Raw genomic sequence first — 23,818 nt, 5'->3', positions numbered from 1 at the left:
ATGGTATGTATGTAGCTTTCCAAGGTCGGGATTTGATTTGTAAATTTTGCTGATAGTTTGCTTGAGGGTTGGTGAGTGAGGATGAGAGTATGCCAGATGAAACGGGAAGATCTTCCTTTATACGCCTCAGACCAGAATCAAAGTGTGTTGGCATCTGCCGACAAACTTTTGTTGTTGGAAAGAGCCTTTGTCGAGGATCAATCCGGGCTCGAATAAAGAACCATTTTCTCGCTGCAGCCCTTCGCCGTTATTGTTGATACAGGGCATTGTAGACCCTGTTGGGCTCTTTGTTGGCTTGGAGAGGTATATGAATGCCTTTGTTCATAATTTTGCCGGCCAAGGTCATAAGTTATATTTTGCCTAGCGTAGTGGTTGGAAGGAAGCACATTTGAAATTGTAATTACAAGTGGAATATCCGGGACTTGGGTTGTATCAGGTAGGGTTGACCTGAATCCATAGCGCCGTTGATATGAATATCTCGATGGGTTATCATCAGCCAAATAGTGAATACAGCTGACTAGCTTGCCATGATCCAAAGGGGGGTGCGGTTAACACTCCCCTTTAATTAACCTTGGAAGAGATTATCAGCACGGGTATATTTCATATACAAGGTCACATTTTTTAGATCAAGTTACAACGCCCTGGGTATATCTGTGTGCTCCCTAAACGTAGCCTAAGTACATACCTAGGTAGGTAGGTAGTACTCGGTCTTAATAATAATAACTAGGGGATTGATATAGGATGATACCAGATACCTGCAATTTGTAGGCAAACACAATGTAAAAATAAGTCACTTTTGTCAGCACCTCTACTCAGCACCATACCTATACTAGCACTGTACACCGTACCCAGCAGCGTATCCAGCACCATACCTAGCACCGAGGCCTAAGACGCGAATGCGGACGTGCAAGGGGCCAAAAAAGCGCGTCTCGAGGGTGAAAAGGATGAATAACAATATATTGAGTACACCAAGGCTTAGTATTGAGTCCACCAATTCTTAATTCGACAGAAATGTACGATTTTTCCTGATCAAAGTGCATGTCTTTTTACTATATAAACCGGAATTCCTATAGTGGTGGCAGAATTATATGGCAGAAAACTCTGCACAGGCAGAAGGCATGGCAGAATCCCCAGTCGCACCCGATTAGGAAGGCAGTAGTGTTTGATACCTAATTTTCAGGCCGGGGGGTGTGGTTATATCAATCCCCGAATAATATATGCTCGGTGAGCACCCGGACCCGTGGACTCCCAGGGTTAGATCAAAATGCTTAGGGGTTGCACTTGTAATATATAGCCACATAGAATATATGAAAGAAAGAATATCTCATAGAACCAGTTGTAATTGTTATTTATGCCTAACAATAGAAGTGAGGCTCCTTGGGAGGTTCCTGGACAAGGTCGGGCCGGTCCTTAGTAGGTATTACATAAGCAAGGTCATTCCAAGGTTGTTCGCGTGGGGAGGTCAATTGCTATCACCTCCCCGGCTTTGACGATTGCCACCTTTAGAATCTTCCGCTCATCACCTCACCTCTTTCTCCCCCTCCCCTTACCCATCACCAACTACCGGTCGTCCTCTGCTTATTTGCAGTCAAGTTGTATCTTTCTACTGCTTGATCTTCTACCACCTTCTGCGAGGCAGCCCGTTTCAGCTACTCACCCGCTGAGCACTACCCAAGATGTCGTTGTGCCAGAACCGTCTTCAAGAAGAGCGGTACGTACATTTCTTGTCCAGCGGATTCCGCGATTCTGCGCATCGCTTGCGCCATACCCTTGCCCCGCGCTGACCTTTATGGTTTCTCTAGAAAGCAATGGCGTCGCGACCACCCTTTTGGTTTTGTCGCAAAGCCGAAACGTGCCCCGCAGGGTGGCCTTGACCTGAAGAACTGGGAATGCGCTATTCCAGGCAAGGCTAACACTCTCTGGGAAGGTGGACTCTTCAAACTTGACTTGATCTTCCCCGATGGTGAGTGGCGCAACATTCATGACTATTGAAGATCCTTATACTAATCTAGGTTCTTTCACGCTTCTAGAATATCCTACCAAGCCTCCCAAATGTATGTATTCCCTTCGCGATATAATCCTGCGGCAATTCGCCAGAAGAGAGCTTCTGCTAGGAGCTGTCACCATGATTTCTTATGACGACAAAACACTAATATAAGAACTGTTCAGGCAAATTTACGCCAGCACTATTCCATCCCAATGTTTACCCTTCCGGAACGGTTTGTCTATCAATTCTGAATGAGGAGGAGGGTTGGCGACCTGCTATCACTATTAAGCAGCTTTTGCTTGGCATCCAAGATCTTCTGGATGACCCGAACCCCGAGTCACCTGCGCAGGCTGAGGCCTACAACCTCTTCAAGAAGGACCGTCCTCAATACGAACGCAGGGTTCGCATGGTTGTCAGGGAAAACCAGCCCAATTAGGAAACTAGCCTAATCAGGCTTTGACTTACACAAGCGTAAACAGCGATGGCGCTGCATGGGTCATTTACTTTTCTTTTTCTCTCTTTCAGCATGGGATACAGGGAAATTGTGGCAAGATTATGCATTTCTTGTTTAACGAAGGGAGCAACTTTTGCTTTTCTATCGCGAGCATGGCGTTTTCTGGGCTTAAGGTCATTGAAAAACAATGATACTGCATACATGCTCCCTGCTGGGATGCTTAGACTTGCCATGTATTGAGTTCAGGGTGACTCAGAAGAAATTCGATGTCGTACTTATTTGCTTCTATGCATAGATAAGACCACTCGGGCAGCCAACACAACTTCCATCCATGCCCTTCTTCGCAGATGGAATGAGCCCATGGTGGGTGTCTTTGGAAGCTGGATCCAACTTGCACTTTTCATCAATAAGACACCAATCCGGGAACCTTCAAAAACATCTTGCAACCCTTGTGGGCCCCGCATAGATCTTGATGGCCTCAATATCGAGACAGGCGTGTCGCCTTTATGATAAGACTGACTTGGCTTCACATTCCATTTGATATTTATTATCAGTTTCCTTGAACAGACATCGAGGTACACTTCCTCGAGGAAGAGGCTTGGCTAGGGCTATAGTTCACATGGTGGGGGTATAATAGTCACGTGATGGTAATCAGCTCATTCTCCAGGGGTCGCCTATGTTGTATCAGACTGAGATGGACGAGTATACATATGTAAATATCCATGGATGACCCATTGCAAGAGTCCTCGGATATAGCCGCATACCTAGCCACAGTAAAGAGTAGTAAAACCCTTACTTAGGCAGTAGAGAATAGTCCAAAGGGCCGTTATCTTATCGGTGACTCAAAAGACTTGCCGACATCGCCCCTCGCCCCCGCCGAGACGGCACCGGGGCAAATTTGGAAAAAAAATCGCCGTTCTATGGTTCCCCATATAACCGGACGATTAGTCAATTCCACTCCGGAACCCTTCTTCTCTCTCCTCTTTGATCTTCAATCTTACCCACACTTCTTCAATTGCCCATCATGTGTGGAATTTTCGCGTGCCACCAGTTCGTCTTGTCCTAGTCTTAGCTCCCCGCGCCTGGTGGGATGTCAATTTGCAGAATACTAACTAGAAGTCCTACAGTCACCCCGATGTGCAAAAGTTCAAGCCTACGGCTTTGCGCATGGCCAAGGCGTGAGTACCTCTACTGTCCCTTCAATTGCGGAAATCTGCAATTGCAATTCCCGATCTACAGGATTCTCGCTGACTTGTCCCTGATCATAGTGTGCGCCACCGCGGTCCCGATTGGAGTGAGTCACAGGCCGAGTTGCAACATTTCGCAGTATATGTGAGGATCATAGGGTTAACAAAAGTCTTCCAACAGGTGGAAACTTCTGCGCCGAGAGCACTAGTGAGTTGACACGCAATGATTTTGGTGTCGGCGTGGTATGCTAACGCGCGATTCATAGTCCTGGCTCACGAGCGTCTGAGCATCGTCGGTGTTGGTATGTGGCCCCCTGTGAACGACCAACAACTTGAAGATCTATATGCTAACAATATCCTCTCAGACTCCGGTGCCCAGCCCCTCGTCAACGATGACAGCAGCCTCGCCCTCGCCGTCAACGGTGAGATCTACAACCACCGCCTCATTCGCAAGAACCTCCACCACAAGTACAACTTCAAGACGCACTCTGATTGCGAAGTTATCATTCCCTTGGTATGTCACACGCGATACAGCGGAATCGGACAAGGAGTCTAAATGCTGATATATACTAGTATGAGGAGTATGGCCTTGATGCCCCTAAGCACCTTGATGGCATGTTCTCTTGGGTTCTTTGGGATAAGAAGCAGGACCGTGTTGTTGCTGCTCGTGACCCCATTGGTATCACCAGCTTCTACCTTGGACGCTCTTCCTCCACTCCCGGCGCCGTCTTCTTTGCCTCTGAGCTCAAGTGCCTGCACCCCGTCTGTGACAACATCATTGCCTTCCCCCGGGCCACGTCTATGATTCCAAGACCGACAGCTTGACCCGCTACTTCGAGCCCAAGTGGTGGGACCCCACCAACGTCCCCACGACCCCCGTTGACTATAAGGTGGTCCGCCAGAGTCTCGAGAAGGCCGTCCGCAAGCGTCTGATGGCTGAGGTTCCCTACGGTGTTTTGCTGTCTGGTGGTCTGGACTCCAGCTTGGTCGCGTCTATCGCCCAGCGTGAGACCCTCCGCATGGCCGAAGCAGCCCGCAAAGCTCCCCAGAACCTGAATGCCGACGGTGAGTTGGTTGGCATTGATGACGAGAACGACCTGTCGACTGTCACCACCTTCCAGCAGCTGCACTCATTCTCCATCGGCCTTCCTGGTGCCCCCGATACCGAGGCTGCCCTTGAGGTTGCCAAGTTCCTTGGCACCAAGCACCACCCGTTCACCTTCACTGTTGAGGACGGCCTCGATGCTCTCTCTGACGTTATCTACCACCTCGAGACCTACGATGTGACCACCATCCGTGCCTCTACTCCCATGTACCTGCTGTCCCGTAAGATCAAGGCCATGGGTGTCAAGATGGTTTTGAGTGGTGAGGGTTCCGACGAGATCTTCGGTGGCTACCTCTACTTCCACGCCGCCCCCAACAAGGAGGAGCTCCACAAGGAGACCGTCCGCCGTGTTAAGAACTTGCACTTGGCTGACTGCCTTCGTGCCAACAAGTCCACCTCCGCATGGGGTCTTGAGGCTCGTGTTCCTTTCCTCGACAAGGAGTTCCTCGAGACCTGCATGGGTGTTGACCCCCAGGACAAGATGATCACCCCCGAGCGTATCGAGAAGCACATGCTGCGCAAGGCCTTCGACACCTCCGATGAGCCTGAAACCGCTGCCTACTTGCCCGATAAAATTCTCTGGCGCCAGAAGGAGCAGTTCAGCGATGGCGTTGGCTACAGCTGGATTGATGGCCTGAAGGATGAGGCCGAGCGCCAGGTCACCGATGAGATGATGAAGAACCCTAAGCCCGAATGGGGTACTGACGTTCCCGACACCAAGGAGGCGTATGTTTTCGCTTGTTTCTCCCATTTTATAGTACTGTTGAAAACTAACCTGGGGTATAGATACTGGTACCGTACCATGTTCGATGAGCACTTCCCTCCTTACTGTGCCGGCACTGTCGAGCGCTGGACCCCTACCTGGTCCAAGCAGACCGACCCCAGTGGAAGGTGAGCTATTGCTTATTCTATTCTCCTATTTGGGTCATTTTCTCTAACCATCCTTTGCAGAGCCATCGCCATCCACAACCAGAAGTATGACAAGGAGTAAAAAGCCTTGAGAGCATATAAACAAAAAGATCTGGACTTTGTTTTCTGATTTAGCATTTTCTTTTGGGGGATATAACACCGGATTAGATTTTATATACCCTTTTCTTTTGGTATATAGTCGGTATAATTGTTATGATCTCAATATTTTTACTTTGTATTGACGTAAACACGTGACCTGCCCTGCCCAAACATTGCCGGCGGGCTTTCCCGGCAGCCGGGCAACCGCCAATCACCGACCTCCCACTAACCCGTGCTAAGCCCCTAGGTTCCCCCCAACATCATCACAACTCTTCCTTTCCTTCCTCTCTCTTCATCTCTTCATAAAACCTCCTTTCCTCCATCTCTAATTCCACTCTCTCGTCAATATGTCTGCCCCCGCTGCTTTCTCTGATATCGCCAAGGCGACCAACGATGTACGCAAAACTGTTGGGAACAAAACTCAGAACCTTGGCTAACACCCGATTCCAATAGCTCCTGAACAAGGATTTCTACCACGGCGCTGCCGGTTCGTCTATCCACCACATTGCGCCAGTAATTGAAGATTCAATAACTGATTGAAAGATTTTAGCCAACCTTGAGGTCAAGTCCAAGGCCCCCAACGGTGTCACCTTCACCGTTAAGGGCAAGTCTGCTCACGAGGGCCCCATTGCTGGTCAGGTACGTTGAATATAATTTCCGAATCCGCTATTGCAAATTACTAACTGTTGTCTATAGCTCGAGGCCAAATATGTTGATGCGCCCACTGGTAAAGGCCCCCTCCACAAAAAACCTCCCGACCCCGGCGCGCACACAGCCCGTCTCATGCCATTGATGTTTGGATGTGGTGTTCCAATAGCGCGCCGGACGAACCTATTTATTTTTTCGGATGCCAAGGTGCAAAGGATTAGGCTAATATGCTCACTCCGACCAGGCCTCACCCTCACCCAGGCTTGGACCACCGCCAACGCCCTCGACACCAAGCTCGAGCTCGACAACAACATCGCCAAGGGCCTCAAGGCTGAGATCCTCACCCAGTACCAGCCCGCTAAGCAGTCCAAGGGTGCCAAGCTCAACCTGTACTTCAAGCAGCCCAACCTGAACGCCCGTGCCTTCTTCGATCTCCTGAACGGCCCCACCGCCAACTTCGACGCCGTTCTCGGCCACGAGGGCTTCCTCGTCGGTGCTGAGGGTGGCTACGACGTCAACAAGGCCGCCATCACCAAGTACTCTGCTGCCGTCGGCTACAGCGTTGCCCAGTACTCCGCTGCCATCACCGCCAGCAACAACCTGTCCCTCTTCTCCGCCAGCTACTACCACCGCGTCAACGCCCAGGTCGAGGCCGGTGCCAAGGCTTCTTGGGACTCCACCTCCGGCAACGCCGTCGGCCTCGAGGTCGCCAGCAAGTACCGCCTGGACCCCTCTTCCTTCGCCAAGGTTAGTTTTACGTCCTTGGATTGCTTCTTATCGCTGTTATGGATTACGACTAATCGCGTGATTTTCTCGCAATATAGGCTAAGATCAACGACCGTGGTATTGCCGCTCTGGCTTACAACGTCCTGCTCCGCCCTGGTGTCACCCTCGGCCTCGGTGCTTCCTTCGATACCCAGAACCTGAACCAGGCTGCCCACAAGGTCGGCGCCAGCTTCACCTTCGAGGCTTAAGCGTCTGGATTTTAATCCTTTCAGAAACCTAACAGATGAACTACCATCTTTTGGGAAGATCTTTGTAAACTTCAATTACTAGTTCACTTGTCTTGCTGATTCGCCAGAACGATGATTATGGTGGGGTTTCGTCCAAGATAATAACCATGTGCGTGTGTCGTAGATCTTTCTGCTCGATCACCCTTTGTATATCAAATCCAACTTTTTCCTTTGTTGATCAGTCTGATCGATTCATAATATCTACAAAGCACCGGGGAGTGTGCTCGTAGCCATACAAGAGTTAGTGTACATCAACCAGCAATGTATTTGAACCTATGTACATACCAAGAAACTACATGTACAGGTATCCAAGGATGTATGTGTGGAACAGTCTAGCACAACTCCATCAAGAAGACAAAGCCTCCCTCTGCTTCTTCGTCTTCTTCCCATCAACAGCCTTCGGAACCGACCGCCAAAGATCCACGACAACAAGCATCACAATCAAACACCCGGAACAAAGAAAGAACCTTGAAATCGTCTGGTCAACCCCAGGCTCACGCTCAACCCTCTCCTCCTCCATCCTCCTAGCGCCCCTCCTCCTCTCCCTCCTCCTCCGATCCTCCGCCGCCTGTGTCCGGAAATGTCCCTGCGCATTAAAATGATGCAACGGATTCCGATGAATAAACCCCTCCCAATCCTCCGGATCAGCATGTTTCGTCCCAGCGCCCGCGCCAGCTCGAAATTCCGACCCCGCAGCACCACCAGCCGCCCACCCCTGCCCCTGTCTCCCCGTGCCGCCGTATCCACCCTGCTCGTAGAAACTAGGCGGCGGACCACGGAATGCCGAGCGCCGCTTGCTCAGCCCGCTGGCGGGTCGTGAGCCGGCGTAGCTGCTGTGGCTGCCCATCGGGCGTTGGTGGGTGTGGGTTTGGCCGGGCGAGGTATGCTGCGCGGTATGGAAGCCGTGGTCGCGGTCGTAGACTGCGCGCTTGGAGGCATTGCCGAGGACGTTGTAGGCGGCGGAAATGCGGGCGAAGCGTTGGCTTGCGTCTGGGTCTGTGCGGTTGCGGTCTGGGTGGTGGCGCATTGAGAGGGCGTAGAATTGTCTAGGGTTGGATATGTAAGTATTGGAGATACATGTGGTTTGGAGATGCAGGGGTGGAGGGGGAGGGAGACATGTTGAGTGTGGGTTTGGGCGTACTTCTTGATCTCCGCTGCTGATGCGGTTGTCGGGACGTCGAGGATTTCGTAGAAGTTTGCTTCGCGGGCTTGGGCGGGGTTGCTGGTTGAGAAAAGGGATATATTTGGCCTCGAGGACCGCTGTGGATGTTTGCATGGGTGCAATTGTGGTCGGAGGCGTTGGGTTGAGATGCTGCGGTAGGTTGAAGAGGAAGAGAGGGTTGCGCGTGTAAAGTGAAGAATTGCTGCTACTCGAGGTGGAGGCATTCTATATTTAGAGAGGGTGACATTGAAATAAACAGAAAAATAATAGCATAGGTAGGAGGTGGGTGGAGGGGTTGGAAGAGGTAGAGGGAGAGAGAGGGAGAAACGGAAGAAGAGCGGAGGTGAAGATCGGAGTGGCGTCACTGCGGTTCGACGCTGATCGTACAACGACACCACGTATTCAATACTGGCTATTGGCAGATTCTAGAGGATGAAATCACTCCATTTTATCTCGTTCGTCTATTGAAATAGCAACATTTAATACAACTTACAACTATAGGCACGTGGGCAGTTACAATTCCCATAGCTCCCTGGAGCTGATGATCAGATTAGATAAGAGATATCAACCTCCAGGGCTAGGTAGGTCACCTACGCTATTAACCCTTTGATCCAATGAGAACCCTCCTTCACCAGCTTGGGATACCAAAGGATCCACATAGCGTGTTAAGGTTCCTTTTGTGATAGAGGTTGCGAGTGCTCTTCATGAGCTTGGACTCGGTGATCCACGTCTCATTGAAGCTGGTGGAATTGTTGGTGAAAGAGGCTGGGCTGCGGCATTCGCTCTTGAAGCCTCCGGGATAGCTATGGGGACTCAGTCCCTAGGAGCCGATGAGACTTCCATTCTTGACTCTTCCGAAGTGCAAGATTTGGGGCACTTGATGGAGGGGTGGCAAGATCGAGAGTTTTGACGAGACCTAGAGACCTAATTTCGGCAAAATCTCGCGATGGTCATACCTGGGGAATGTGGGTATATGAACGGTATAAAAGTGGTCTTACTGGTTTCATCTACGCTCCAGATGCTGAGAATGTTAATGTCAAGGGGATGGGAAGTATGCCTTGGGCGCTTAGGGAATCATAATGAAAGAAATATGGCGTAGCCTAGCAGTGAAAACCAATCCTATTGTGCAAGTTCGACCCTCCGGTCTAAAGTAGTACCTAAGTTATCTGCGCCTCCGCCTCTTGCTTATTCTTATGTTTCGGATTTGCATCGATTTCCAACGGCGCTTACGGCGCTGGGCGAGAGACTCCCGTTATGTCAAGAACTTCACTAACGAAACAAAGCAGCCCCTAAATTGACATTTATATTGATGATGTCGTATTTTCATAGTCGTGGACAATTGCTTACTTATCTATTCTACTCTTGAAAAGCCGATTGCACGAAAAGCATTGTCTTGAGCGCTTAAGAGAAACTTCAACTGGCTCTTGTTGTTATCTTCAAGTGGACGCGACACACTGAAGATGAAGCCAAAGCTTTCTTTGGCAGCTTAAGATATAAAATAACCGGGGCTCTGTGCCTGCACGTATGTCTTTGTACTCGCTAGTATCCATAAATAGACAATGAAACGCCGAAGTCTCCTTTGTAATGTATAGTGTTATTGTTATACTCTTTGAAACTAAATAGATCTCTGGATCAAAGAGCTACGCATGAGGAACACGGCGCTGACTTGAAACACTGGTCTTATTCAACATAAAACACGATACAAAGCAGATTCCCGGAGAGCCTGTATAAATGCTCCCCCTAAGTAGCCGCGAGCTATCAGAATTAAACGGCTCAACCCAAAGTGACACACTGACTTGATTCATTCTTCTTTTCCCCACGCATCCCTTTCTCAACAATCAAACTGTATCGAAAACATGCCGACTCTCTCAGAATTTCCTAACGAGCTGCTACTGGAGATCTCCCTCCGCCTTGACTATCCTGGCCTCAATGCATTCACACGGGTCTGCCGCCACTTCCATGCTTTGTCAAATAGGGTGCTTTATAGAACCATCGCCAAAGACTCTCCTGGGAAAGCGATAGCATACGCAACTAAAAAAGAGAAGGAAACCAGTGCGCGGAAACTGCTGCAGATGTGCGGTATGAAGATATTGGACGATATTGTCTTTGGACGAGAACCAATAGTGATCGCCGCATCGAATGGACACACTCATCTTGTTGAATTATTCCTGCCTCACTGCATTCACCACGACACCGAAAAAGGAGGAGATCTATACAAAAAAGCGCTTACTAAGGCAATTGAAAAAGAGCATGTTGAGGTCGTCAAACTACTTCTCGAACACAAGACCCACACCAACAGCCAGGACAGATATGCTGCAATTCCTTTATGCAGAGCAGTCAGAATGCGACATGTACCAATTGTGAGGCTTTTACTTGAACACAATTACTGCAACCTCGATGCATATGACATGTATGACATGACGCCTCTAGCCCTAGCTGCAGCAGCGAAAGCATCATCTACAAATCTGGAAATCGCCAAACTCTTGGTAGAGGCTGGCGCAGACTCGCATATAGAACACGGGCTGTTACTCAGAGCCGCGAAATCATACAACCTCCCCGTCATGAAGCTCTTACTAGCGAATAACTTCGATTGGCGGCGACTAGAGTGGTTCGATGTCTTGCGTGAATTCTCTCGACCAATACCGGAAAACTACGAGGTGGGGGAATTACTACTAAGCGGGATGAATGTGGATCGCATACTGAGTTATGGTAACGCTCAACGCTGCTTTCTGTTGAGGGGAGCGATTGCCAATCATCTCGATGATCTGCTAGAAAAGATACTGAATGAGTGGCCTGTCCTCGATGAAAACCATAAGCCAAGCCGGAGGGCAATCCGTTTCTGTCCTCTGAGTCTGGCTGTCTGCAATGGCCGACCTAGCGCCGTCAAGCTCTTACTCGAGCATGGCGCTGACCCTGGTGGTGAACTTGACTGTCCACCGGTACAATTTGCTCTTGAACAAGGAAAGGATGCAATGGCAAAGCTACTATTTGACAAAGGAGCGACATTTGACCCGGAAACGTGTCATGAGTCGTCCGGATACCGTCGATTACTGAAGCTCCGTATGGCTCGAGTGCAGAGAGTGGCCTATTAATAAAGACCTATAGTTATCTACATGATATGGAGATTGTATATTGTATCGAAACACAAACTTACTTGTTTACATTTTATACACACCTAAGGCTATAGAATTCTTACTTTCCTTCGTACATCTACCTCGTAGTTTGGCTTAATGGCTAATTTTGCTGTGTTAGCTCAGATAGACATCGACCTAGCTAGATTCAAGCCCAAGTCCTATTTAACAAGCGACTTGGATGCGGAGAGCCCGATACATGACAATATAGCTATTCTTAGTAGGTAATATCACGCTTTACCCTACCACTCCTACTTCCTTTTCTTATAACTTCAGAAGGGAAAAATAACAGACTGTTGTTTTGGAGTAGCTCCGGTACGCGGACGCGGACATCTGCGGACAAAGACATTATGTGAAACCCTGCTAGCTTCTCCATAATTGCTGGCGGACCTCACATTTGTGAGCCAATACTACTTGGGTACGCAGAACCCACTTAGTCTAATGAGAGACGCGGTCTATGCCGCCAAATCTTATTTGCGCTTTTTCTGGCTAGAGATCGACGCCGCGGTTTTCGGCAGTCGAGCACCATGCCCCGCTGCGTTTGGGAGTGGAGATCATTCACCCTAGCGTTCTATCTTGGCCAAACATATCTTAGAGCCTAAATTTGGTTTCTCCAATGCAGTATACGGTCTTTCTAATCACAATCTCCTGATGGCAACTATATAGACGCTATGGCGGTGGCGATCCATGGTCCGCCATTGTGCTCCCAGTCGGTTTTGGAAAGATAGACGTATAGGGCAAAAAGAGAGATTGGATCTACAACATAGTACTTACAAGGAAAAACACCCCATATGGTGGAGCATCAGATGCAGTGCAGTCCGCTTAAACCTAATTCAGGAGCAGTACCCTAGGGAATCCCATTCTTATAGCCATTCTCATACAAACATGATCCCTCCTTCTGCAGAGGATTTTCAAGATCCCCTCACAGAGTTCCTGGAGCCCTGAATCATGGTTCTACTCACCCATGTCTTGCGTTCCCTATACGCTGATGGCGGCGAGGACTCTATCGCCCACCGCTGGGAGTTCCAGGAGGAGAGTCCCCTTCGAGGTGTCGACCGGTCGCTCTTTATTGCTATGGGAATCCTTGCTCTCTGCTCATTATGTTCCACTCTGGGTCTACTGTCGTTCCTTACTTATCGATTCATCTACTGGCAGCGGTACTACAAAAACTCGCTTGCGCAGAACCAATATGTCGTTCTCATTTACAATCTATTGCTGATCGATCTACAACAGGCTATCGCTTTTACGATCAGTCTATATTGGGTGGCCCGGGGCAGTATTCACTCTGGTGAAGTGGCCTGCTATTTGCAGGGCTGGTGGATTCAAACAGCAGATCCCGGTAGTGGTCTGTTTGTCTTGTCTATTGCTCTGCACACAGGCTTTGTCGTCTTGCGTGGTCGGCAGCTGCCTTTCAATATCTTCGTATCCTGTGTGGTTGGTTTGTGGATGTTCATTCTTCTTTTGGGATTCATTCCGGTCGGCCTCTATGGATCCAACGTCTTTGTCATTTCCGAAGCCAACTGGGTCTGTCTCCGTTCCTGTGATGATAGGATGGCGATGATGAATTTGACTAACTTAATAGTATAGTGCTGGTTGAGTCCACAATACGAAGATGAGCGCCTCTGGGGCCACTATATCTGGATCTTCCTCTCCGAGTTTGGCACCATTGTTCTCTACACGATCATGTTCTTCTACCTCCGACGTCGTATGCAACAAGCGACCATGCTCCGCCGTGGCCAGCAGGACAGTCTGCGTCGATTGAACCGTGTCGTCATCTACATGGTTATCTACCCCTTGGTGTACCTGATTCTGTCCTTGCCCCTCGCAGCGGGTCGTATGGCCACTGCGCGAGGCGACTCTCCCAGCAAGGCCTACTTCGGTGTCGCTGGTTGTCTGATGGCTTTTTCCGGTGCTATGGATGTGGTTGTCTACACTCTGACCCGTCGTCACCTGCTCCTCGATACCGAGCACAGCACCACTGACCATAGCTACGGCAACACCGACTCCCAATGGCAAACGAATATCACCACCAATGCTGGCTCCCGGTCTCGAAAGGCCTTCCGGATAGGATCTCGTCTGAACTCGAAAATGCGCCGCAGCGTGCCCGACAAAGACCACACCAGTCCCTTCGAAGGCTCCACCGAGGACATCGTTGGGAAGAATGATATGGAGATGTCGAACCTCCACGGTGTGTACCAGGAGACCACGATTGAGATTTCTCATGAGCCAGTCTCTGTCATAGAGTCGGAGGAGAGGAGCGCGCGTCGCAGCGGCTAAGACTTTTGGATATGTCGCATGCCTTATTCTGTATATTATATTGTTGTACTTACTTCTCAGGCACCCCTTGCCACAGGATATCTTTCTCTCATTATCCGATATATTTAATGATCTGCGGTATCCCGCTTCTGTAGAACTAGACGAGACGATACCATAGATCTGCGAACTGTCAGGATTCCCTGATCGATCTTACGGACACACCCATTAGGAGACCCGAAGACCGACAGCAAAACTCCGCTAATTGCACAGAATTTTCCCAGGCCAGAGTTGTTCAACGCAGTCAGATCCGAAAAAACATGTGGAGTAGCACAATTTACAGATTTATGCGAGCCAAGAGCCAAGCTAGGGCCGGGCCCGCAAGGCTTCTTTTTCTTAACCGTTGCTTCTTTTCAGTCTGGAGTTAGAAAAAGAAAAGTTATACATCTCTTACTTTTTCCCTTCAACCATCTGAATGATAACTCACGTTATGTCTTATGGATACGTAGGATTAACCATAAATCTCCTCCATCAGTGGAAAACTGTCGCCGAGTATCCGTTATGATATCGTTGGACCACTTCCCGGCGTATTCGAAATTTTCTCGAACTATAACTCAGTGGATACAGGCGAAAAAACATAGGCAACTATAAAAAAAAATCAAAATAAACAAACTTATAGGACATGGGTAAAGAAATCCAATCTTTTCCCGCATATGGGAATACACTAGACTCGCTGAGTCGATCGGAAGAACTCTTTGCCGTTGAAGCGTACGGTGGTAAAAGCTAGTTCAGTCCATCAGGATATTCAGGAGACTGTGGATGGGTCTCCGACTAATCATGTCCCTCGGAGGTAGTCCCAAATGTGCAATGGTCGCTGCTTAGCCGAGCCGGTGGAGGTGAGTCTTTCTAGCGCCTGGGCTAGAATCTGTCGGAAAAAGCCGTCATCTCCTATGTTGTAGAAAAGGGATCTGGATTGTGTGTTCGGCCCAACTTGGTATGTTGTAGATCCTCATCTCCGCAGATGACTCTGACCCACATTCCCGATTTGATTCCCTATTTGAATAGCTCCGTAGAAGATGATAGGATGGAAGTGAAGCAATTGGCACCTTTCACCATTGCCGGGCGAAATGAAAAAGAACATGGAAAAGGAGAAAGAAAGGAAAAACCACTCTGAACATTTCGCCAGTCCGTTGGATAAGCCAGAATAACACCGGGACAACCCTAAACATGTGAAAGAGGTCCAATAACTCCAACATGGCTCGAGGAGAATGCCCCAGGGAATCGAATTGAACTATAACCGGCCAAATAACACGTTCCTAGCTAGACTAATGTACCCTAAAAATTTACACATAACCTTTTAAGCATCTAGAGTTCTCGATTATAGCTCCCCGGGCATATCGTCATTAAAGCTTGCGGCCATTGTTGAGACCTCAACGACTCGAGTGCTTTGAGCGGGCCAGGATTGGGAGTGGAAAAAGAGTACGGAACATGAACATCTTAAATAAATTGACGCTGATTAGGGCCATCAAAAAGTAGTTCAGCAATGAATAGTATTGTTAGGCCGAGTGCTCACTAAATGCCTCTAGCCAAACTCCGAGTACCGAATACGGAGCAATCAGTGAGCAGCCCAATCACCGTGACTGACTCTGAGCACCATCATAAAAGCGGCGGCAGCTATAATAGGGAAGCCCCGGCAGAGGAAATCAAATATGTATAGTGACCTAGGTACTCAATTCTCTATTCGCTCGCAGGGTAAGCCTTGCGCCAATAGTAATTCCAGAGTGTCCTTTGTATGGCTAAAGAGGGCATGGCCTTCCACCCAGTGATGTTATGATTAGCGCCAGAAGGAGCCATCGCTGCCAATATATGAGACCTGATGGTACTGATCGGAACGTCTTGACCAACATATTTCAGCAGCATCTTAACCGTTCCGATATCATTTTTCCACGAAGCCACGGCCAAGGCAGACCCTGAACTTCCGTTGCAAAAGAGAGGATCGGCCGCGGTCAGTAACATTGAATCTACATAGTAGCTCATATTGCTCTTCGCCCGTGTCGCTCTTAGCAATTTTCTTGATGGAATATTCTGTATCCCTAACAATGTTTCTGGCTACTCCCGAGACCGTGAAGAGCAAAGGCGTGTAATTGTGAAAGCTGACTGGCTGGTCGAGCCGTGCCCCGCGTTCTAGCAAAAGATTAACTGCAGCTTGCGCGGCATCGCGATCTTTAGCCTGAGCTGCGAGACAGAGGAGTGTACAACCTCTATCTTCTTCATCGAGTTCGAATCGTGATCCGAGTTTGGCTTGCGCATCCGGATTAAAACCCGCATCTAAGAACATATTCAAGATAGGCGCATTAGCTAGCATAGCAGCATATGTAAATACGCGGGAATGTCCAATGCGATCCGGTTGTAGTTCTACTCCTCGCTGGAGGAGTAACCTGAAGACGGCTTCTCCTCCTAATACCGCGAGCTGGATTGATAGGCCGTCATCTGAAAACGAAATATCTTCAATCGACGGACCAGAAGTCTCAAACAGCATTTGGAGGATTTCCACTTTCCCCAGATAGAGTGCTCTGTTGAAAAGGTCCTTCCCATGCTGTGATGCAAATACAACATCAAAGCCCTTGTTAATGATGTACTTTACGACATCATCATGGCCTCGGTCAAGCGCGAGAATCATCGAAGAGGGGCAATCATTGGGATCCCAGCCCCCATATATGTCACTCTCAATAAGGATTGCGGGATAAGTCACGGCGTGATAAAGAGATTCGCCATGATAGAGCAACAACTCTATCATTCTGATATTGCCAGATGCAACGGCCAGAGCCATGATATTTCTATGGCCATGGTCGCAATTCCAGTTGCTAAGGACAGACGTCCTCGTTGATAATAGTCTCTCCAGCAAATCCTCGAGGCCGCCAGCTACAGCAAAACACAGAAGTTTCGACCGTGCATCTGGACCAAAATTGATTGTGTGGTCCAAATCAATCTTCTTTAGGAGGAGTGACGCCAATCTCTTATGCCGTCCGTCTATTTTAACGACCATATCCAGAATAAGTTCGGTATCAAAAACATAGCGTTCGAAGACGTAATTGACGAACGGCTCATTGCCGGTTTCCAAGGCAAGATCGAATGGCGATTGCGACCAACTGGTGTATGTGGGGTCAGCCCCAGCATCGACTAAAAGACGGACTATTTCCATAGTCGTGCTTGTAGCTGGAGCTGGAGCAACATAATGCAAAGTGTGGTTGCGACCACACATAATATTAGGATCACAGCCTCCTGCAAGCAGAAGTTTGATGATAGGAATATGCCTCTGCCTAACCGCCAAGCATAATGATAAGTCACACCACTTTCTTTTCTCCCAGGGTTCCATACAGCGTTTGATAAATCCACGCTCAATTAAAAGGCTGACAACTGAGGCATGCCCCTCTAGTACAGCGACGGACAATGGGTTTCCGAAAATGACGAGGTTATCAAGATTAGAGGGCGGAAACGAAATGAGCCCTCCGTCATTGATCGCTAGAGTCGGGTCTCTTCCATGGTCGAGGAACATTCGGACAATATCTACATGACCGTTCTTTGCAGCTATTGTCATAGGATCATTCCTCTGTCGGATCCAGCCTGAATCTCCAAACAACGCACCTGCGTCTAGCAGCTTGCGAACACATACTTTCTTCCCATTCGCTGCGGCCCACGCCAGAGGTTGGAGGGACTGCTCTGTCTTGAGCAATTCGTCGACTCTTTCTTTTAACAAACCAAACAGAAGAGGATGACATTGATAGAGAGAGCCGAGATCGGAAACAAATTCTAGATAAGAAGTTACCTCTAGTAGCAGTTCAAAGGGGAGTTGAAGTAGCGACATGGCTTAACAGTCGACAACGACGATAACGGGAGATGAGGAATAATTTCAGTATTCGATGAGAGTATTTATCGCAGGAAGCCTATAAAAGGACTCATGCATAAGCTTCAAGGTTGTCATGATGAGGGCAACTTGTCATAGTCCGTGTCAAGAATAGGTCTAGTCTACGAGGTAGTAACTGGGCAGTCCGCTGCCAAGCAAATCTCCAGGAATCGCCCTTATCTTATCAGCAAAAATCTTTCCCCGACATCCGACATTCCCCTCTTTTGCCTTTGAACGCACTTGTTTAATTGCCACATTCAATATGGCAGCTCAGACTACAGAGAAGTTAGATCAGCTGGACTGTAAGAATCTCAGATTTTTGGATTGCCTCTCCCAGGTGTGACTGATTAGATACCAGTGAACGTCCAAGCCGCCCCGACGGCAGACCAAGTTCCCGCTGAAGCGGAGGAGGACTCGGACGACGCCCAAGACGAGGGTGCCGCAGAGGCTGGAGCTGCTGGAGGTAAGCTTTGTTGAGGTTTCTTTCTCGTGACCGCGCCTCCAGGACCCCACCTCACCCCACAGAAATCGACCGAATTGAACTAACAGCGGGGTCAACTCTAGCCGACAAAAAGAAGAAAAAGAAGAAGCCTAAGAAGAAGAGCAAGAAGAAGGGCGGTGCCAAGGTTCAGAGCGAGCCACCGCGCGTCCCCGTGTCTAACCTCTTCCCCAACGGCCAGTACCCCGAGGGTGAGATCGTCGAATACCTAAACGACAATGCCTACCGTACCACCAACGAAGAGAAACGATACCTCGATCGCATGAACAATGACTTCCTGCAGGAGTACCGCCAGGGTGCTGAAGTTCACCGTCAAGTCCGCCAGTATGCGCAGAAGAACATCAAGCCCGGCCAGACTTTGACTGAGATCGCGGAAGGTATCGAGGATTCAGTGCGCGCTCTGACAGGTCACTCGGGTCTGGAGGAAGGTGATAACATCAAGGGTGGCATGGGCTTCCCTTGCGGTTTGAGCATCAACCATTGCGCTGCGCATTATACCCCGAACGCCGGCAACAAGATGGTCCTGAACGAGGGAGACGTGATGAAGGTCGACTTCGGTGCGCACCTTAACGGCCGCATTGTGGACAGTGCTTTCACCATGACCTTTGACCCCGTGTACGATCCTCTTCTCGCCGCCGTGAAGGACGCCACCAACACTGGTATCCGGGTAAGTTCGCCTTTAGCTTTACCTTTTTCTCAAGCAGAGCTGACGGGTTTCTAGGAAGCGGGAATTGACGTCCGTATGAGTGATATCGGTGCCGCCATTCAAGAAGCTATGGAGAGTTACGAAGTTGAGATCAATGGCACGATGCACCCCGTCAAGTGTATCCGCAACTTGAACGGTCATAACATTGACCAGCACGTTATCCACGGCGGCAAGAGTGTGCCTATCGTCAAGAGCACCGATCAGACCAAGATGGAAGAGGGTGAAGTTTTTGCTATTGAGACTTTCGGTAGTACTGGAAAAGGCTACGTGCGGGAGGAAGTAAGTTTATACTGTCACTGGACGGAGAACCGAAGCTAACATGGTCCCAGATGGAAACCTCGCACTACGCTCTCGCCGCTGATGCTCCTAACGTTCCCCTGCGTCTTTCCTCCGCTAAGAACTTGTTGAATTTGATCAACAAGAACTTCGGCACCCTTCCCTTCTGTCGCCGGTATATTGACCGCCTCGGTCAGGACAAGTACCTCCTGGGCGTAAGTTAACGATGCAGCTCACACGTGAGACACTGAAGCTGACGAATGTAGTTGAACAACCTGGTTTCATCTGGAATTGTCCAGGATTACCCTCCTCTTTGCGATATCAAGGGCTCATACACTGCCCAATATGAACATGTATGTTTCTATTTTGGGGTGTTCTCCACTTTGATTGTTTACTGACTTGTTCTTTTAGACAATTGTGTTGCGCCCGAATGTGAAGGAGGTTATTAGCCGTGGCGACGACTACTGATTTATTCCATAGACCGTATATACTAAAAGCATCTGAAAGATCCATCCCATTAGTAATGTCTTAAATAGATTGGAGAGTCGGAGAGTCCCTTGACATCAAAACGCCGATCCTGCCAAGCCTCAAGCCATCAAGGATGCCGTGTCGCCCCACGTGGAACAACAGTCTTCCGACTTTTTAAGGCCTCTCCTATCCCTCATGGCCTAAACTTCGACACATACCAATTTCGCATCATGTCTGCGGTCGTTGAAACAAGTTCACCGCACCTCCGGGTGTCGGCAGCCAAAACATCCGACCAAACGCAACCAGAGTCCACCAGAATCCAGGCACCGGATGCTTTGGTCGACGACCATTTCTTCTGGACGTACACTGAAGAACCCCATCGCTCAAGACGACAGGCAATTATCAAGGCCCATCCGGAGGTACGTGACCCTGTTTTGCTGGCCCTCATGGTGGTACGGGGGTTCGATGAAGATTCCATGCGGAGTTCCCGGATACATCTGGCCACTTTACTGGGCGACGGACAGCCTCAACGAATGCAATTGCAATGCTGATTCATGATATTATGGTCTATAGGTCACCAAGCTATGTGGCCCCGAGCCTCTTACCAAATGGGTCGTCCTCGGCGTCGTGTCCCTACAAATCACCTGTGCCTATCTCCTTCGCAACACCTCAATGCTCGATTGGCGGTTCCTGGCCACGGCATATGTGATCGGTGCGACTTGCAACCAGAATCTGTTCCTCGCTATTCACGAGATCTCACACAACCTGGCATTCCGGTCCGCTTTCGCCAACCGATTGCTTGCCATATTCGCAAACCTCCCTATCGGACTGCCCTACAGCGCAGCATTCAGAGTACGTATACTATTCCAGAAACCACAAACTAGCAGAAACCCAGGAGAAGCCATGAATTGACAAAAGACCAACAGCCATACCACCTAACACACCACAAATCCCTCGGCGTAACAGGCCTCGACACCGACCTCCCCACAGCAGTGGAAGCCTTCTTCCTAAACTCCCTCCTGGGCAAGACATTCTTCTGCACCTTCCAGATTCTCTTCTACGCCGTGCGCCCAATGTTCATCTACAGCCCACCCTTCACCTACATCCACCTCCTGAACCTAGGTGTCCAAATAAGCTTCGACTACGCCCTCAGCCAACTATGCGGCACCATGCAACCAGTACTATATTTCCTGCTGAGCTCATTCCTCGCCGGATCCCTGCACCCCTGCGCAGGCCACTTCATCGCCGAGCACTACTTCTTCTCGAACGTGAAGAGCGGCGGCACAGAGTCCCTAGCAGAGCTGAAGAAGAACGAGAAGTCCGAGACCCCGCACCCGCTCGACTCCCTTCCTCCCCCGGAGACATACTCGTACTACGGCCCACTCAATATCCTCACTTACAACGTCGGCTTGCATAACGAGCACCACGATTTCCCTGCTATCCCATGGACCAGATTGCATAAGCTGCATGAGATTGCGCGCGAGTTCTACGAGCCGCTGCCTTGTCACCGGAGCTGGGTCTGGGTTATTTACACTTTCATCTTGGATAAGGATGTTGGTCCTTGGTGTCGTGTGAAGCGTGAACAGGGTGGACGGATTGTTGGTGGTGGGTCGAAGCGCGGTGGTGATTCTGCTGCGTCTAAGCAATGGAATGGACGTGGTGGTGAGGGTATCTCGGCTGCGTCGGCGGGTCCGGCGGGCGAGGAGGGTGATGGGTGGAAGGAGAGTGAGATTCAATGTTAGATCTTGTTCGGCCTTTTGACTATAACGTCTGGTATGGAATTTTCAGTTGTTCGATTACATACATTACTGGGTGGAGTACTGGTGCTTGTTAGATATATCTGTTTTCAATAAGAATAGGCTGTCATTTTGCGGTTTTTATGAGGCTTCAAACGTGTGCGCGTAGGGAGCACGAAGTATTGATCTCGGTAGAGTCGCTCTCAGCCAAAATGCTGTCCGGTCCCTGTGTCTGCAAGAGGATCGAATGTCTGCGACTAACTAATTACCGAAGGAGGGAGACGTAGTCCCCAACTATGTACGACATGGACTTAGCTCTAGTAGCGACCACATGGATTATCCCGAGCTCGAGAATAGGTTTATGAAACAAAGAGAAATGAATCGAGAGGGCTAGGTCCGTTCATCATAAAATGATATTAGACAAGACAGGAAGGGTAAAGAAACAAAGGAAATAAACAACAAAGAGGATGAGACAGACAGATGTCTGGCCTCTATGGAAGTTCGGACATCCGAGAGAAAACATGAAAAGAGTATCGATACTGGGGCAAAAAAAATCAAAGCAAACGCAGAAAAAAGGCTGATGCTAGAACAGATAGAAAAAGGCATGCTCTTCAAGAGACAGAACTAGATGGGAATTTGGGAGAGGCGTCAGCGACGTTAGACCAGAGGCATTGAGCACACGCATAGTACGCGCAATGAAGCTAGATAGACCGTGAGAAAGCGACAAACAGAAGACCAGCTTAGAAGAAGAAGTACGCGATCAAGAAACTGAGAAGGCAGAGGCATGCTACACCCTGGATCGAAACTCCGCCGGCCGTTGGCGCATGTGACTGCTGCATAGTGGCGGGCACAGCCTTGCTGGTAGCCTCTCCGCCGGTCTTCCGCTGCCGCAGTCCTTGGTCTGCGAGTCGGTCCTTCAGTCGCTGGATCTGTGCGTTGGCTTCGGACAGTTGGGACTTGAGTTCGTCGGTTGAGGGAAGAGAATTGGCAACGGCGGACTTGGCATTTGAAATGGCAGATGCCGGTTCGCGCTGAGGAGACTGGGACTTTTTCTCAGAGAAATCGGGAGCAGGGATTGGGGACGGTTCATCGGAGTCGACTTTCTTGGGGGCCGGGGTCTGGAAGTTTGCGCCGCCAGGAGAAGTGTACGCTGGAGGTTCCTCATCATGCACCTGGTGGAAGTTAGATGGTGTGTATGGAGAAATGATTGCTGAGTAGCATACCGAGTCGTTGGCTGGAGCGGCATCACTTGCTAGGTAGACAACTCGGATCTTGCGCTCAACCACATCGGACTTGGCGGTTTGGTCGAACTGAATATAGATATTAGTGATTGGTCTTGTTGTTCGCGATCCCGCAGTCTGGACTTACGATCTGGCTAACGCTGGCATCCTCCAAGCCACGGGCGACCGGGACGGCCTGGACCAGGAACTTATCCTTGCACTTGGCATCCGGAGCAGGGTCCTCCTTCATAGCCTGAAGCAACACTATCGAGAAGATTTAGCCCGCCGTAATTCAAGCGTACTCGGTTATCAACTAACCTTGGACTTCGACAGTCTTGCCAGGCTCGATGTGGCCGGAGTTAGGTCGCACACAGTAACTGGAATATGGTCAGATAACAAATCTCGAGTATAGGCATTGCAGCATAGGATGGTCGGGGCATACTGCTTAGGAGCGGTGGTTTTGACCTAGCGCGCCGAGGACATATGTTAGTGCTGCTTGTCCCGCGACAAAGACCGAGGGGTGTCACACATACCTTGAAGACCACGGAGTCCTCATTCGGGTTGGTCAGGCGGAGAACCTGGCATACTTCATGATTGAAGGGACCTATCATCAAGAGATGAGCTGTTGATCTAGGCAGGTCTGAGACAGGTTCGGGATCTGGCACTCACGCTTGAAGCCCAACTCGGAGGGCTCGATTTGGATAGTCATGGTGCACGTGGTCAGAGTGAAGGAGGTGGGAGAAGGGAACAAAGATGACAAGAGCACAGATGACTGTACGCGATTAGGTTTGGATTGGGAAATAAAGGTGTGGGAGGGTTATCAGGTCTAAGCCGATGCCTCAGGAGTTTCGTTATTGTCCACCTGGGCACTTTCGGGGAAATTGGATGAGTCAGCAAACAGTCAGGTGATGTCACTATTGACAAGCTATACATCGTAAACTGGAACGTTTGCCTTCTTCATTTTTGTTTATTCTATTAGGGACCTTGGCTGGGCTGGATATTTTGGTCGCATGCCTCATTACTCTTCCCCCGGCATTCGCATCCTCGGATAAACATCTTCC

At 49.5% G+C, this 23,818-nt stretch overlaps 10 protein-coding genes across 10 annotated transcripts; 7 read left to right on the top strand and 3 right to left on the bottom strand.

The window, feature by feature from the left end:
- Window positions 1-1,676: 1,676 nt before the first annotated feature.
- N7525_004549 (E2 SUMO-conjugating protein UBC9) lies at window positions 1,677-2,423 on the top strand (the record flags this gene model as incomplete). Its single annotated transcript, XM_002565656.1, has 4 exons — window positions 1,677-1,711; window positions 1,803-1,963; window positions 2,031-2,054; window positions 2,170-2,423. The coding sequence occupies 4 exons, from the start codon at window positions 1,677-1,679 to the stop codon at window positions 2,421-2,423; spliced, it is 474 nt and encodes a 157-aa protein (XP_002565702.1).
- Window positions 2,424-3,453: 1,030 nt separating this feature from the next.
- N7525_004548 (asparagine synthetase B) lies at window positions 3,454-5,728 on the top strand. The gene is made up of 10 exons (XM_061213050.1): window positions 3,454-3,491; window positions 3,569-3,619; window positions 3,710-3,735; window positions 3,810-3,836; window positions 3,895-3,930; window positions 3,994-4,142; window positions 4,202-4,425; window positions 4,449-5,459; window positions 5,520-5,624; window positions 5,685-5,728. The coding sequence occupies exons 1-10, from the start codon at window positions 3,466-3,468 to the stop codon at window positions 5,722-5,724; spliced, it is 1,695 nt and encodes a 564-aa protein (XP_061070071.1). The 5' UTR covers window positions 3,454-3,465; the 3' UTR covers window positions 5,725-5,728.
- Window positions 5,729-6,088: 360 nt separating this feature from the next.
- N7525_004547 (porin) lies at window positions 6,089-7,363 on the top strand (the record flags this gene model as incomplete). Its single annotated transcript, XM_061213049.1, has 6 exons — window positions 6,089-6,136; window positions 6,195-6,228; window positions 6,292-6,380; window positions 6,438-6,468; window positions 6,634-7,136; window positions 7,214-7,363. 6 exons carry the CDS (start codon window positions 6,089-6,091, stop codon window positions 7,361-7,363), a joined length of 855 nt encoding a protein of 284 aa, XP_061070070.1.
- Window positions 7,364-7,748: 385 nt separating this feature from the next.
- N7525_004546 (uncharacterized protein) lies at window positions 7,749-8,788 on the bottom strand (the record flags this gene model as incomplete). Its single annotated transcript, XM_061213048.1, has 2 exons — window positions 7,749-8,448; window positions 8,544-8,788. The coding sequence occupies 2 exons, from the start codon at window positions 8,786-8,788 to the stop codon at window positions 7,749-7,751; spliced, it is 945 nt and encodes a 314-aa protein (XP_061070069.1).
- Window positions 8,789-10,420: 1,632 nt separating this feature from the next.
- On the top strand, window positions 10,421-11,656 carry N7525_004545 (uncharacterized protein; the record flags this gene model as incomplete). Its single annotated transcript, XM_002565661.2, has 1 exon — window positions 10,421-11,656. One exon carries the CDS (start codon window positions 10,421-10,423, stop codon window positions 11,654-11,656), a length of 1,236 nt encoding a protein of 411 aa, XP_002565707.2.
- Window positions 11,657-12,643: 987 nt separating this feature from the next.
- gprD lies at window positions 12,644-13,972 on the top strand (the record flags this gene model as incomplete). Its single annotated transcript, XM_002565662.1, has 2 exons — window positions 12,644-13,219; window positions 13,283-13,972. The coding sequence occupies 2 exons, from the start codon at window positions 12,644-12,646 to the stop codon at window positions 13,970-13,972; spliced, it is 1,266 nt and encodes a 421-aa protein (XP_002565708.1).
- A 1,912-nt stretch (window positions 13,973-15,884) lies between these two features.
- N7525_004543 (ankyrin repeat domain-containing protein) lies at window positions 15,885-17,813 on the bottom strand (the record flags this gene model as incomplete). Its single annotated transcript, XM_061213047.1, has 1 exon — window positions 15,885-17,813. The coding sequence occupies one exon, from the start codon at window positions 17,811-17,813 to the stop codon at window positions 15,885-15,887; it is 1,929 nt and encodes a 642-aa protein (XP_061070068.1).
- Window positions 17,814-18,114: 301 nt separating this feature from the next.
- N7525_004542 (methionine aminopeptidase 2) lies at window positions 18,115-19,801 on the top strand (the record flags this gene model as incomplete). The annotated part of the gene is made up of 7 exons (XM_061213046.1): window positions 18,115-18,154; window positions 18,211-18,315; window positions 18,417-19,018; window positions 19,073-19,336; window positions 19,387-19,548; window positions 19,600-19,686; window positions 19,745-19,801. The coding sequence occupies 7 exons, from the start codon at window positions 18,115-18,117 to the stop codon at window positions 19,799-19,801; spliced, it is 1,317 nt and encodes a 438-aa protein (XP_061070067.1).
- A 230-nt stretch (window positions 19,802-20,031) lies between these two features.
- On the top strand, window positions 20,032-21,543 carry N7525_004541 (sphingolipid delta(4)-desaturase family protein; the record flags this gene model as incomplete). The annotated part of the gene is made up of 3 exons (XM_002565665.1): window positions 20,032-20,220; window positions 20,375-20,653; window positions 20,728-21,543. 3 exons carry the CDS (start codon window positions 20,032-20,034, stop codon window positions 21,541-21,543), a joined length of 1,284 nt encoding a protein of 427 aa, XP_002565711.1.
- A 734-nt stretch (window positions 21,544-22,277) lies between these two features.
- On the bottom strand, window positions 22,278-23,466 carry N7525_004540 (uncharacterized protein; the record flags this gene model as incomplete). The annotated part of the gene is made up of 7 exons (XM_002565666.1): window positions 22,278-22,709; window positions 22,761-22,847; window positions 22,906-23,021; window positions 23,076-23,134; window positions 23,200-23,222; window positions 23,291-23,361; window positions 23,427-23,466. 7 exons carry the CDS (start codon window positions 23,464-23,466, stop codon window positions 22,278-22,280), a joined length of 828 nt encoding a protein of 275 aa, XP_002565712.1.
- Between the last annotated feature and the right edge of the window lie 352 nt (window positions 23,467-23,818).

This window comes from Penicillium rubens, assembly GCF_028828025.1.
Source record: "Penicillium rubens strain IBT 27055 chromosome Unknown utg000002l_segment0_segment0, whole genome shotgun sequence".
NCBI lineage: Eukaryota > Fungi > Ascomycota > Eurotiomycetes > Eurotiales > Aspergillaceae > Penicillium > Penicillium rubens.
This window is presented reverse-complemented; position numbering and strand designations above follow the sequence as displayed.

What these genes read in the sequence shown, in the direction of transcription:
- N7525_004548 (XM_061213050.1), top strand. Translation starts at nt 3,466, where the DNA reads ATGTGTGGAATTTTCGCGTGCCACCA. An exon ending in CCACCGCGGTCCCGATTGGA is followed by an intron (nt 3,736 to 3,809) that starts GTGAGTCACAGG and finishes GTCTTCCAACAG; the next exon opens with GTGGAAACTTCTGCGCCGAG. An exon ending in GCGAAGTTATCATTCCCTTG is followed by an intron (nt 4,143 to 4,201) that starts GTATGTCACACG and finishes GATATATACTAG; the next exon opens with TATGAGGAGTATGGCCTTGA.